This window comes from Ptychodera flava, chromosome 18, assembly GCF_041260155.1.
Source record: "Ptychodera flava strain L36383 chromosome 18, AS_Pfla_20210202, whole genome shotgun sequence".
NCBI classification, from domain to species: Eukaryota; Metazoa; Hemichordata; class Enteropneusta; family Ptychoderidae; genus Ptychodera; species Ptychodera flava.
Genome location: NC_091945.1, coordinates 27,334,261 through 27,349,758, shown reverse-complemented (window position 1 = coordinate 27,349,758; position 15,498 = coordinate 27,334,261). Strand labels below are relative to the sequence as shown.

The 15,498-nt window shown below is 35.0% G+C and overlaps 1 protein-coding gene across 14 annotated transcripts in view; it reads left to right on the top strand.

Moving 5' to 3' along the window:
• LOC139117281 (poly(rC)-binding protein 3-like) overlaps nucleotides 1–7,544 on the top strand; it is a 101,239-nt gene extending 93,695 nt beyond the window's left edge. For 9 of the 14 annotated variants that reach the window (XM_070680243.1, XM_070680238.1, XM_070680244.1 and 6 more), the window contains one exon: nucleotides 693–7,046. In XM_070680243.1, the coding sequence (XP_070536344.1) occupies nucleotides 693–957 (265 nt within the window). In that variant the 3' untranslated portion in view covers nucleotides 958–7,046. Of the gene's footprint in view, nucleotides 1–692 lie in introns of all 14 variants that reach the window. The other 5 variants (XM_070680250.1, XM_070680247.1, XM_070680251.1 and 2 more) reach the window with 2 other exon arrangements.
• The last annotated feature ends 7,954 nt before the right edge of the window (nucleotides 7,545–15,498 follow it).

Here is a 15,498-nt window from a genome sequence, read left to right as displayed (position 1 = left end):
CGAAACCAACTTTGAAAACGAAAGCACACTACTGGAAAAAATAAATCGGACAGAGAAGGATTGACGGTCACGCCTGCTGAGAGGGTTGTTGTAGGCGAAGTGAGGTAGTGGGTTTTTATGTGTAGAGTGAAAACAACTTCACGACAGTTTGTCATCGTTCCCAAACACTTTCCATCACATCAGAGAATAAGTATACTCACAAAATCATCTGTGCACATTTTACTTTTTCATATTTTGTAATAATTTTAAATTATTTTTACCATTTTTTTTAACACAACTGTAGAATTTTCATTTCATTTGTCAATGTCAGTTTTGTAATCAGATAATACAAGGGGGGTCTTGTAAAAGTCTTGAATCTTTTTTTTTTCTGTTTGCATATTTGCATGATATCATGAGTATTGTATCATTTATCATTTTCACAGCACTTTACATAGAATTCCATTCCAGAAAGTATTTTATTTTTTTTCTGTTGATTCTTTTTTATAACAATCCATTGACTTGGGCCCTCACACTGTCATTTTGTATAATATCCACATACAGTGACCTTTGACCCTGACCTATGACCCAAGTTCCTAACTCTCATCCATATTTGTATATTACCCCCTCATTTCAACCCCTCTGACCTCCCCTATGTCTCTAATCCTTCGTTCCTACAACCTAACCCTCCATCTTACCCCGTTTTCTCTACACAGTTTGGAACTGGCAAAAAGCCTAGCCCCCGAGCTTGCTGCAAAAACCAACTTCTCCCCACCTTCCACCCTGATGACAATGACTCCAACGACCCCAACTACCTCCCCGACCCCCTTGGCAATCCCGTTGTCGAACCTGCTGAAACCGATGCCGCTTCTTGGCCTGGAGGCTGCCAAGACAACCTTCACTGCGAAAATTCGTCCCAATGCCTCCATCAGTGGAGCTGGAGTAAAGAAAGCGAGCGGTAATAAATTTACACCGTACTAACCGCGACTGTGAACCCATTGGAGAGTGGTTTCTATTGAGTGAGTCCAAATGACAGCACTTGGTTTGGCCAAAATACGAGAGAGAGCGAGCGAGAGCGAGACAAACTCACGCCAAGTTGCATGTTGACCAGGTTGCATGCCCAGCATCATGTGTATAACGGACTGCTTTATTCATCATAGTTAAAAAAAAATCCAATATTTGCATGAAATCAAAATATATATATATAATACAGACTGTTGTCATGGCAACATTCACAATTCCTACAGCTTATTTATTATTATTATTATTATTATCATTATTCGTTGTAGTTATTGTAACTGATCAAGCCCCGATCAGCTCTCTGTGTAGTCCTGTTTTATCCTGTAGACATTTTAAGAGTTCCTTTTAACTGATGAGCAACTCAAAATAGTGAAGTGGTTTTTTGCCACAAAACTCCAAACTTAGTCTTAAATTAAGACTATCGATGAGAAGAGAGATTTTACAGGGAAGTACTTTTTTGCATGTATTTTTTTGGCATCTTACGGTGTAACGAACACTTAGAGTGTTCCACCTAGGTCACAGTGTGGTTAATTATTTTTAAAAATAAGTATTTATTCAATTTTTTTGGAATCAGATGAAGTGATATTGATCAACTAATTTACCATAAATCTTATGGATGATGGGAAACGGTGAAATGAAAAATTTTTTCTGCTCTTTTTTCGTGAGCGGAATTTTAGCAATCTGAAAAAATAAAACAGTACTTATAATGGACTTTGCTACTTCGTTTGAAATTGAAGCGTAACAAAAAAAAAATTAGGAAAAAATAGTATTTTTCTTATAAATGCAAAGTTGCAGGCCGTATCTTTCTAGATTGTAGTTGACATAGAAAATGGTGTTTTTTTTCCCAAAGCGTGTACAATAGCTGTTCTGTAATGATTGTACTGTTAAAAATTCTATACTTAAAAATTTGGGCAGAAGTATTTTAGCATAATTATAGGGGATAGAGGAGAAATGTTTTTTTTCAGCTGTTATTACAAAACTCTGTAATTTAAAGAAATTAGTCCTAAGCTCAGGAATGGTTGGTTTTTAGGTCTGTTTTCAGTACCCTCCGTCGTGTCTGCCATTTTTTTTCCAAGTTATTTAAAAGAAGCCCGTACAGAAGTCTTTAAATTATTAACTTATGTGTGTGTGTACACTCATTCATTGTCTTGCCATAGCAACGTGTAGAGAAGTATTTTTTCCTGCGTTGTACTCCATCCCATAATATGTTGTCTTCAGTGTGGTAGTAGTGTCCTTAGTTTGTGATTGTGGGACCAAAACTAGAACAGAAACGGGGAAAAAAAATTAGTTTTTTTTTTTCCTTTGAATCCAAATTGTAGTTTGTATTTAAAGTGGACATTTTAGATTTAGGGTTGATCTTGTGCAGTAGGAAAAAAGTTAAATAGCTCAATATTAGTAAAAAAATGTCCAATACAGTGTCCTTTTTGAAATAGGATAAAATGGTCCAAAATTTAAAGAGTTTTATGAAATACAAAGAAGTATGAACAATTATGTTCATTTCACTTCCAGACAAATGATATTTGTGGACTATACTCGAGGCTAAATATAAGGTTTTCCAAGTGTATGCCCATGCGTGTTAGTTTGAATTTCTCTTCTCCACATTTTTGTCTCTTCCAGGATAAGATCTGAAGTCAGTGTACTGGGAGCCATCTAAACCTATCCCATCATGCATCAGGCCACCAATTGCCTCCTATTAAAGCCCAATAACACTATATCAAAATTACTATCCCAAAGTTTTTTTTTATGCAAAGAAAACAAAAATTATGTGTCCAAAGTGGGTGCTTAAAATGCAAAGACTGTTTTTGAAAGTAAAAAGAAAAATTAATATATCCAACTCCTAAATAATTTTGTGCAATGGCGGTTGCATGAAAGGCAATTTTAGATTTGTACTAAGCTGAAATTGTTGATTTTTTCTTCAGAATGATATAATGTGATTTTTATGTAGGTTGTATTTTGCCAGCTATGTGTTGCTGAATCTATGATGCCAAGTACATTGACACGAAGTGTTCAGTTTCACCGCGATATATTTAAACCTTTTTACCCTGATTTCTGTGTTCATTGGTCCAGTTTTACCCTTTAGAGTAATAGGCGTGAACCAATGTGCAAGAAGAAATGGGTGTAAAATTGAAAAATAAAATAAAGCAGTCAAAGATTCTTTTGACTGAAATCAAAAAATTGTGTGATCTCCTGCTACGCATTCACCTCTGACCTCTTCCTGAACCAATCAAATCACTTCCTCAACCGTAAATTCTTCCTAAATTCTAAAAACGCACTTATTTACGTTTTAAGCGCAATTCACAGAAATTTTGAACTGAATGTTGGCTGTACTGGGACTCGTAGCCTCAGCAATGCAAAACTGGCTTCTAGCTCTTTTAAAAAAATAGCGAACGTGAAGTGAATTGTGGGACCAAGAATGTGATTGTATTATAAAAATGTAATTGAATATTTTAGAACAGAGAATTTTTTACTTGGTTGCCACTGATACAAGTTTGATCTTTGCCTCAAATTAATAGAAAGATTATTAAGAATGTTAGAGAAATAATGAACTCTATTTATTTATTACAAAGTACTTAACATCTTTTAACTTTTGTGTATTTAAATATTCATATTTGAAGCAGAATTGTTGGAGTGCTGAAACTGTGTGTCAAAATGGCTGGTGCCAGAGCCTTCTGACACACATATATACAAGCAAGCTTCTGATTGGTTGATGAAGTGCTTTACTTTGGGGTACCTTTTTTTTGAAAACCAATCAGAGTTCATGTTACATTTTGGTGTGGTTCACCGCATTTTAAGCATCTCAAAAAAGAACATTTCAAAATGAATACTTGCTGCATTTTTTGCAAAAGATTTGCAGACAGTGAGGAAGCCGGTGTAGGTTTTGTGACTGCAAATCCAGGAAAAACTGTAAAATGTGATTGTGCGCTATAATTGAAAGGTAAATTTTTAGCAAAAACAAGAAAAGAAGAGTCATGTCATCAAATATTGTCAGCATTCTGGTCTTGATGACAGACTGAGTTGGTGCTGTTTACTAGTCTGGGAACTAGCCAGCATTTCAGATTCCAAACTTTGCATTTGAAATGATGGTTGGTAGCTAGACTAAACGGATACTGAATCTGTATACAAGATGGGTCGAGTATCGATCATGATTGGTGAGTGGTCAGGAAAGTTGTTATGTGTTGGTTGAAACACATAAGCCAACAGCTTAGACCCAAAAGAAAGAGACCGGACAAGGCGGTAGAATTTAGAGTGAAAGCAATACGCCGGCTTCCTCACTCAAGATGATGCAGTAACAACTCAGGATGTGAGAGTGTTTTGTTGGGGGAAAAAATCCTTCATCTTGCCAGTGTTTTTGGGGTTTTTATTTTGCGATTGATTTTAAGTGTTAATTTCCTGCTAGCAGTACTTACAGGTAGTGTAGCCTCCCCACAGGGAAAAAAAATCATCCTGTCTCGAAACGTATTCAGTCGAAGCGCAACAGTGAAAAAAAACGTTCGAACGTAATGATGATGGTTGCGTAGCAGCTGGCATTGAGGTGTGTAATATGTAGCCTACAGAGCTGCGTGCCACGCAATAGTAGGTGATCCGTCGCTGATTGAGGGTCACCTATCATTAAGTTCAGACCTGAATGCACTGCAACACCTCTTGTGGGGAGAGAGTAGAGTCAACTCACTTCACCATGGCAACCGTTGCCAGTGTTACAGTATTGTGATATAAATATGTAAATTACTACTTCATACAAAGTTCGTTACAACTCATAGTGTCCTACCTCCTCATAATAGAATTAAAAAAAATTAGGATCAATGTTTTGAGAGGCTAAACAAAGTTTACAGACATTGAACTTTTTAAAGTCATGCTAGTTTGGCTGTGCGTGCACAAACACAGCCTTATTTCTGTTTGAAAAACTACATCTCAAGCTGTGTAGAAATTGAGCAACGCTATTGTAATGAACGACACACTCTTAACTCAAACATTGTTTGCGATGTGTGTGTTTTTCCTTTCTGAACTCGCCGCAAAATAACTACTTTGGAAATTTATCATACACACTTTGGCTGGGTCTTCCTGCACTGTTCATCCAAATTTTCTGTGATTTTGGTCAAAAAGTGAAATGAGACTTGTATGGGTGTGATAATCAGTTACTCCAGGGCTCCGTACCCTTGAACTTGCAGCAGTTTGGTTTGTCCACGTTTGGTTTGTTTGTTTCATTGTTTATTATCCTGACTATTTTGAAGGTGTGTATTTGAATAATTTGAATGGTTGAAAGTTGCATCTGTGGGCACAGCTAGTGTTGTGGTGTGAAAGCTGCTGTATTGTAGCTTTGTATCAAAAGACAACTCTCTGCAGTCATTGCGAATTGACACTAAAGCTGTGCTTGCACGCAACAGTTCAGCGATTTAAATTATTCATTCTTATAAACCTGAAGAGAGATTTTGACTGATGGCACAAGAAATTCTGCCGTTGGGCCTTATTTCAATATTCAAAGGAAATTTATCAGTTTTGTTCGCACTTTGGAAATTTTCCTGACAATTTTGTTCTGTAAATTTACATCGAAACTTTTGCAAGCATGGGGGTAGTCACCACCATTTCATCAATGCCATCTTTAAAGTGTACCAATATCTTGATTCCAGACTCCCTAAATCCCACCTTCTCCCCCAAAATTCAGATTTTAAGTGATATGTGCTATGTTTGGAACATTTCAATACCAGAATGGGGATGACTGACCCATTTTGAAGGGGTGAATCTGCTTTCCAAACACTCCGATGAGAAAACTTCAAACGCGAAAAGCATATTTCAACTTCAAACTTTTTTTCTCATCGATCTTTATACAATAAATCAGGAACTATGTATTATTTATTAATTATTCTCAGCAAAATGGACGTCCAAAAATCAACTGAATCAATGCTGAAATGGATTTTACTCAGCCAATTTTCGTTTTAATCATATGGTGTTCAGAAAAAATTCTCCTTAATCTTTGAATATTGTAGAATGTGTACTTTTTACCAAATTTTAGAATGATCGGTCACAGAATTACCACTGCCAATTAATTGTTACCAGCTTTAACAATTCCACCCCTCTGTTCTGTGTATAATGGAATAGACTTTTATAGCAAGTTATTCCATTATCAGAGGCTTCAGGGGTGGATCATGTAATTGTAAATACAATTCACAGCTGTGTATTTTATTTTGTTTATCATTTACTTAATTTTGTTGCAGAACAACTCACCGATTTAAGATTGACAGAAAACTTATACTTTTCCCTCAAATGTGCCGAACATTGCGACAGCTTTTCATTTTGGCAGCTGCTTATAATACTGATGAGAAATGAATGAAAGGTTGAACAATTTGCAGCTATATTTTTTCCAGTATTGGTGACCTGTAAATCTGTGTCATAGGTCAAACAGTTGCTCGGGTCAAAAGTCATTGGCTGGCACCAAAGACACCATGTTGACTTGGCTGTTTAACTGTGGTGCAAGTTATGATTTCATGTTTACAGTAAGACAGCCTAATTTTGAAGTTCATCTACCTTAAAAAACCAACATGTTTCTGATTCCAAAAGGATACAATTGCATGATTACCAAGGGCAGCTTCACCTGGGTATGAAAAAAAAATGTTGAAATCTTTTAGCATCCATGATTAAAAGCAGATATCATGCTACGAAAGAAATTGACTCCACAAAATTCATCTACTTACAAAGCTACCTCTCTTTTATTCCCCATTCCTGACATGATATGAAAGCAGCTTCATGCTGGTCCTCAGTTTCCCACCCTCCCCCATCCCCCACCCCTCCACACATAGACAAAAACAAAGATTCAGTTGGCTATTTATTTCATCTCTGTAGATACAGTGCAGAACTGGGTGGCACTACTGTAAAGACACCCAATTTGTACAAAAAAAACAAACTTTGTAGATTTGCATAACTAGAAACTAGAAAAATTTTCCGTGTTCTCCGTATTGAATTTGGACATGTCTCCAACCGTGGCAATAATTCTATAAAAGTTGAAAACAGTTTTTTGAACCAAATTTTACTAGGAAAGACCAACTATGGAATGAAACTTATTTAAAAAAATACAATAAAAAAAATTATACTATTTCTCCTACTTAGAAATTCGTGTTGAGATCACTTACTTACCTGTTATAAGTTATCCGTATTGTTCATGTTTATTCTCGTTAGTGTGGGATTAATTTTTTTAATATTTTGTGTGATGTGAGCACAAGTGTTTATTTTTTTCCCTGTTCCGGGAATATTTTAGCTTCAAAATATTTGTACTTTTTCCTGGTTTTGTCCTTCAAAGGAAACCCTCTAAATACGTATCGATAATATCAAATTCTGAAGCATCCCCTTTGGACACTGGAATTATGTTATAAAGGAGATACACCATCTCATAAGAGCTTTAATTATTATGTATATTCATCCAACAATATCTTAACAATTTTATTAATTTTATCTTATTTTATGTCATTACTTCAACTTTAAAGTATAATATTATGTTTTATCTTCAGTACTGTGTTCTATTTGTGAATTTGAACTGTAATAAAGGAGTATTATAGACATTTGCTTGGCTGTTGTCGCCTTGTTTAATTACACCCCTCTTGTTGGCAAATTTTGGTTTGATCCAGCTGTTTTTCTACAGCAAAGGGGGACTTCTGCATTGAACGTGGGAGTGAAAAGGTAAGAATAATGCATCAGATTGGAAACCTGCTCTGAAGCGGAGTTTTCTCAGCTTGTCTGGGAGAAGGAATTCAGATATTTTCATCCGCGAATGGTAACCAAAAAAGGCAAAGAAATGTTAGGAAGTTTGAAAGAATACTTGGCTTGTAATGAGCTTTATTACAATTCGGTATTGCCCTTGAGGCATGCATGTACCGTACTGTAAAAGTACGCAATAGATATGGACTGACTTCTACATATAGTTATGTGTTGCTCAGTTCTGCCTGAATTTTGAATCTTGAAAACCAAGTTTTCAGTGACAATAGACTACTGCTATGTGTTGTTTCATAGACCATAGAAGCGAGAGGGGGTCTCCTTTCTACCATATATGGTCATTTTGATGTTCATCACTTTACTACAGTATTGTTTGGTTGGTGAATTTATCAAATGTATGTAGTGAGATTTTTCAAAGTACATGGTCAGTTATCAACATGCCTATTGCAGCTGAAGTCACTCAAATATCTGTGTGACAAAGTCCCTAAGTACAAAAATTACTCTCAAAAACCACCCATGGAAAATTGTTACATGCGAGGACTGTTATCATCGCATACTTCTGGCTATCATTGTTTGAATAATTTCTCTAAAAAGTCTCACCACAGAAAAGCAAGATGCAGAAATCTTTAGAGGTATTTCTTGCCCAACAAAAGATCATGTTCAAGCTCACAAAAAATGCATTCTTTCATTTGATTTGTGAGTAACCTCTAAAACTGAAACTGCCATGACACAAGATACCAGCACAGAATGTGTATTCACTTGAAGTTGATGGAAATTTTGTCTGGGATCTTTCCTCTGTTATTGTTTTTGGTTCAAATGCGACTGAAAGAATTTAAACCTTATACAAAGATAATCTGAAATTGAAATTTTCCAACTCAAAAAAAAAAAAAAGTAAAAACTTTGCAATCAGTGTTTATGTCTGAACCGGAAATGGCTGATTTTTAGAAAACAGCCACAGAACTGCATGAATCTGCCACCTTGATAAGCTGCAGGAGCTATTTCCATCTAAAATGACTGGAACAGTACAGCCAACTATATGATGAGTGATCGTTATCTTATCATATTAGAAAGCATGACTGCTTTTATGGTAGTGAATGTAGGGAACAACAACTGGAACTTTTGATCAAATTTTCAAATTTTTTTTATCTCGAAAACACATTTTCTTATTTTACCATTGGTATGTTGCAAAACTAGTAGCCTTCCAAATAAGCTGAAGTGGCAATGTTACCATTTGTAAATGAATTACAGACTGGACTAAAATTCAGTCTATGTACAAACAATATGGACTGATGCACAGATTGTGGTGATTATTTGAACTCAAGCCACTTTTACATGATTTTAGGATTTGAAGGAGAAAGTATTAACAAAATCAAAACACTAGTAATAGCAAGTACATGTATATCAAAAGTTATTGAGCTTATCTGGATAGGAAACAAAACATAAACCTTATTATTAAGGTACACAGCTAGAAATTGAAAGACCTAAATTTGTGCTCAAATTTTACATAAAAACACTTTTATCAATTTCCCTTGTCAAAATCAAGAAATTCAATATAAATCTTGGTCACCATGCAAAATTTGTACTATAGAAACAAGTATTGCCCAGTATTTACCAACTCTTTTAAATTCAAAATGGCTGCCATTCCGGTGGTCAGAGGGAAAAATTAAATTCTTGATTTCCACCAAAATAAGCCGTTGAAAACTTTGAAATTAGCCCCAAGAAGTGGTAGACTAAAAACTTTCAATGCAAGTGTCAGAGTCCATAATGGTCTGTCCCCAAGATATTAACTTTGAGGTGCTTGAATTTTGAACAAATTCAGCTATCCAACAAAGAAAACTGTGAAAAATAGTCAATAATAAATAAAATTTCCATGGAAGTTCAGCGATATTTTATGCAAAGTTTGGAGAATTTTAGTATCCAATATTGAATTGTCCATGAGATATTGTCATAAATTTCAGTATACAGAAATCAGCCAATACCTGTGCAGATAGTTTGGTGGTCACTGCATGCAGTTCCAACAAATTCATAGTTGTATTAACATTTGCATCTATCTACAAAGGAAATTTCTTAATTCTGATGGGAATTTCATAATCATCACAGCAAAATATGATCAAAAAAGTTGGAAATTCAAATTTTCATGTGAAAATTTAAATATGAGTAGGTATTTTACCAAAAGTTATTTATTCATTTATTTATTTACCTTTGTCACATACATTTGGGTGGCATACTTAGTATTAAATTCAAATAAAATTGTTGGTCACACATAAATTCAATCAGATCTGGCTGATATGTTTTGTTGTTTGACGAACAGTGGGAAAGTGAATTGGTACTCAAAGATTATCATACTGGTAATCATACTGGTATGTATAAAGAACACACACATGTAGCCTTATGTCTAGCCACTAAAGATATTGGATGGCATCTAGATGATGTATGAGGTAAGCGTCTTAAATCTTCCATATGAACATTTACGTTCACCAGTGTGATATACTCTCTCGGGAATCTTTGTTTGAATTTCAGAGAAATAAATGTAACCATAGTCATGTTATCACCATTTCATCTCAATTGTGTTTTATAAATAATATTATTTTATACGACTGCTGTGGCAGAGGTTTGTCATCTAGGAAACTTGTGGTAAGTGCCCTCCAGATGGCGCTTTTCACAATAAGGCCAAACAAAAGGACTGCCTGCAGGAAATGAAGTCAGTCAGGGGGACTTTTTGATTTCTATTTTATTCTTTAATAATGGGGTATTACCAATCAAGAAAACAGCAAAAGTCAGCAATATGATTTGTGATTGTTAAAAGTATGAAAAGGCGTAGGATTGGAGGAGTACGTCAGGTTTAGTAATGGAAACATTTTTTATTGGCCTATTTGGGAAGTAGGACTTTGCTGGGTAACAAATGTTGTTTAGAGTATCAGTTCAAAGACACTGAGAATACATTTGGTTTCTTATCAGGCATATTTGCAGGAACTTTTAATCTAAAAGCATAAAATTATACTGAATATCAACATTTTTTAAGTTGTGATAAGATTCAAACTAAGATATTTACAGCATACTCATGAATATGATGAGCAATTTATTTTGTTTTATGCACATACATGGAAAGAAGTACTTTGTGCCACATGAGTGAAAAAAGTTAGACAAAATTTTTTTATTGGCAGCAAGTCTGTAATATGTAATAATGATCAAACAGTCGAATTTGATATCAATGTTTGATTGGTGGAAATGAGCCAAGATAAAATTTTGCAGACATGTGAGGCGTTGACATAATTCTTCAAGTTCCATGCTACGTACTTTACAAGTATATGATTGTAAAAATTTTTCCTGAAGGGGACAGAATAATTAAAAAGCAGCACTGCTGTGAATCGTCAGTGGTTTAGCAGATGTACAGTGACATTTGCTGATAGGGAAACGTCGAGCACATACATATGTGAGGCTGGAAATGTATACTGTATGTAATTTAGACAATATCACAGATGAAAGAGAAAACACAGATGCAGAATTTATTCAGAAACACTTTGAAGGTGTTAACCCTTCAGGGAAATATTAAAAGAACCCAACTAAACAAAAGAGACTTACGCACTGTGCCGTCACACTTTGTCACTACTCGCAATGGCTTTTGTAGCAGAGTTCTTTAGAATTTCCGGCGTTTAGACTCATCTTGTGTCACATCAATGCATTCTTCATCAGTAATACGTCACCTTTGGTTTGATAGTAAAGGTCCTCCATCTTTCCAGAAATGTAGATGTGAAAGAAAATTTCTCTAAAGAGTCATGGCTTTTATATAATCTCTCATATGAAAATGTCAGACATTTGACCCTTTAAACAGAATAAAAGGGACAATTGCTGTATCTTTTGATAATAATATTTTCAAAATTTTGATTCTAGAAAGCAAAGTGTATTTTTCTGATTCCTTGCTTAGCAAACAAACACTATATGCTTTCAATGTAAACAATGTGCAATATGTTAGTTAATTGCAAGTTGACAAATAAATTCTTAGTCCAGATTAAAATTGGCAGTTGACTGTTGAACTTTACAGACATGATACATGCTGTACGTGTTGACAAGTAGCAATGGACAGTCTCTTGACATTTTGACTTGATTTTGGGCATTGAACAAGAAAATCTATTTGATACAAAACCAAAACAATAGAAATGCATCAATTTACAATTAAGCTGGTGGAACACGTCGCCTCAGGGACAGAAATTTGGACTCTCAAATTTTTACAATTCTTTTCTGATCTACCACTTGCGAAGATTCATTTTAAAGCTTTGGGAGTAACAAAATTTTTTCTAAGTTTTTTGGAAAATCGAAAATTATATTTTTTCCCATAATGTTACCATGGGGATGGCAGCCATTTTGAATGTCTAATACCAGGAAATGTTAGGTTATTTGTGCTAGTACCAAATTTGCATTCTTGATTTGGGAAGAGAACAGATATAAAAAGTGTGAGGAAAGTTTGAGCAAAAGTCTATAAGTATTACTTTCACTTTCGAGACACATACCAACTTGTCAGAACTTCACTGTCGAGACGCATACCAACTTGTCAGAACTTCACTTTCGAGACGCATACCAACTTGTCAGAACTTCATTTTCTTTGACTAGTGCAATTGCTGAACTGCGCAGGAGTAATTTGCTTATTAGAATTTTGCCATTTGCAAGTGGCGGGATTGTGCCGAATCTAACATCCAAGTTTCTGAGACACACCACTCACAGGGCACTCTGAAGGTGCAGCTCACCGAGGTTGCAGGAGCTGCACGTATCCATGCGTACACCAGATACATGCCTGCATATTCATGAGGTATACACGTATAAGCTGCAATATGTTGCCCAGTGTTAATCCATCACTCTTGTTCACCATTCGTTTAAAACAAAGTTGAGATTTTCAGTTTTGATTTCACCTTGACTTTGACCTCACCAAGATTGAAGATACAAAATCATACTTTTTAAAGAAAAATTGGCCTTTTTATTAGGGATTTCCTATGTGGCATGGCTTGTCAAATCATAACATATGTATTATTGATAGTTTGTGTTTTTTGACAATTTTGAGAAGCAACTGTGATGGGATAACCTTATCCAGATTTGATCAAATTCTTATGAAAAGAGCTATACACCCTGTTCAATAATTTCAGTCCTATGATTTTTACTTTATACAGTACTTTGAAGCATTTTCAGTGAGTATAGGGATAGAGTCAAATCGGTTTCTCATCATTCAACTAGTGTTTATAGCTGCTATGTTTATGCGAGTTTCACTGCAATACTATTGTTGAAGAAATTAGTTTCCATTGAAAAATATTCCTGATGGAAATGGCGTTCTCTACTGTAAATAGGAGCTATTGTCTAGCTATACTCCACGGACCGTGGTAAGAACTTTTCAGATAACCAGTCGATTGCTGTTGCATCTCCAAGGAGAAGAGTGATTTTCAGGAAAGTGGAGCCATTTTCACTCAATTTGAATCCAGTATTTGTAGTAGAGTGTCACACATCAACTATTCTTTATTATGTAAGCTATTTAAGGGTCAGTGGCGCAGATATCTATAAACCAATTATAAACACTTGGTAGACTGAAATATTTAGTTCAATGCAGGGTGTTGGCCTAAAAATGTTGTAGAGAATCAACAAGGCATTCAGATTTTTAGCCTTGACATATATTATGTTTCTTCAAATCCATCATGTGTCAAAATTCATCAAGCTCACTGTCATCTTAAATCACTATGATGTATTGATTAATGGAGAACTAGGTTTCTAAATTTTGTGAACAATTCTTGAATTTTTACTCCTAAAGCTTTTAATATCAACCATATGAGGGGGTTTATATAACACCACAATTTGTAATAATTACAACATAATAAGGGCGACGTCAAAAGTTCAATGTAGGATAAAAAACTTAATTCCCTTAGTTTCCCCCAAACCCCCCCACCCCCCTAGAAACTTAATTGACTTATATTGAACCTGTTGCCAGTTAAAATTTTAACGGTCATTTTGATTTCCTGGCATTTTCAAAAATTGGTAATATTAAAAAGGAATCAGAACATACAATGTCATAATTGAAAAAATTCACCCCTATGCATTACAATTTGGACTACTCTGTGCGGTTTATATGAAGATTTCAGTGCACATATGCATAGTATAAAGGGTTTTAGCTTTTCTGCATGGGGCTGTGATTTAATGTTTGGGCAAACATTTAATCGCAGTGTAATCTTTATCTTGTTCAAAATTGCATATATAGCCCCGGCAGGTAGTTAATAATAAGTGTGTACACATACCTAAATGACTACATTGTCACCAACTTATTTTAGTTTGAAAGTAAAATCATAAAAATAATGCTAAAAGATACAGCTAGTGGGGCTTAAGATTGGGAACACACTTTAACTTTGTGTTTCATCCAATGTAAATACAACATACTAACAACAAACTTGAAGTTTATCAGTGAATGAACAAGAACAACAACAACAATAAAGTTCAGGTTTCTCCTTCCGGAGGTATAAAATCTATCTCAACTGTCCTGGTGGTTGTAACAACTCAGTTCACACTGCTCCATTCAGGCGGACTACACATGCACCAGAAATGTGGCAAAATACAATTATAAATTCTGAGTGCAACCATAGACTGTAGAGAAACTACCGTTTATGGTGCAGCAGAAGCCAACAGCCTGCATTGTTTACACTAACTAGGCCAGGTGCAGCTATACACGTGTTAAAACAACTCCCTCCGCTGGCTTCAACACGAAAGTGTGCATTTCTGCTCTATTTTTTCAAAATATTCATTCCCCTGGCAATTTTTACCTTAAATCGATTTGAAGGATAGAAACTTTTTTAGGTCAAAACCCCCCCACCCCCAAACTAAAAGAATTAAGTTTTTTATCCTTCATTGAACTTTTGACGTTGCCCCTAAGAATTGTGATACACCAGGTTCCCCGGTTATTTCATTAGCAACGAAATAAAGGAATAAGCAAATTGTAAATTGAATAGTAAAATAAAGTAGTTATCAAGGGTAACATAACACTTACTGTGTCACATTGTAATATTTTGAGCTGATGAGGGTTCAAGTCCTCTATGGGTTAATTTTTCCTCTAGTAAACGTTGCAATGCAGAGATCGTCTCAGACAATGTTTGTGAGTTTTTTCTGTTTCAAATTATTACAATGTATCTTAGTTAATGAATTTTTATTTCGCAGACCAGAAAGCTCAATATTGCTTTCTGAAAGATTTCCTGCATTGATAACTTTCTCACACAAAATATAACTCTCATTAGCTACTATAGACTATAGTCTATAGAAGCTATTGGGATGGGTATCCGTCCGGCGTCAGTCTGTATGTATGTATGTATGTATGTATGTATGTATGTATGTATGTCCGCTTGTGAGGCGTCCGTCCACTCAAATATCTTGAGAACCGCAGTACTTACTGATTTGATATTTGTTGTGTAGATGAAAAATACGATTTTGAGAAACTATTTTTTTTAATTTTTTGATATTGTTGAAAATAGGCAAATTAATGCCAAAAAAGGTGTTTTTGGTAAAAAATCTTCTTCTTCATAACCGCTGGTCAGACAGCTTTGTTATTTGGTATACAGGTCCCTAGGGGTAACCCAACTTAGACTTGTTCAAATTGTGATGAAATATGCAAATCTGTATTTTTAAGGAATTTTTTTGTCATTTTTGGTCAAAATTTGACTTACATTGTATGTAATTCTTGTACTGTATAAACCCTATCAATTCACCCAGAAAAAATAATTAATATGATTTTAAATAATTGAATTAATTAGGAAATCATCAAAGCCAAAATAATTTTAGTGTAGA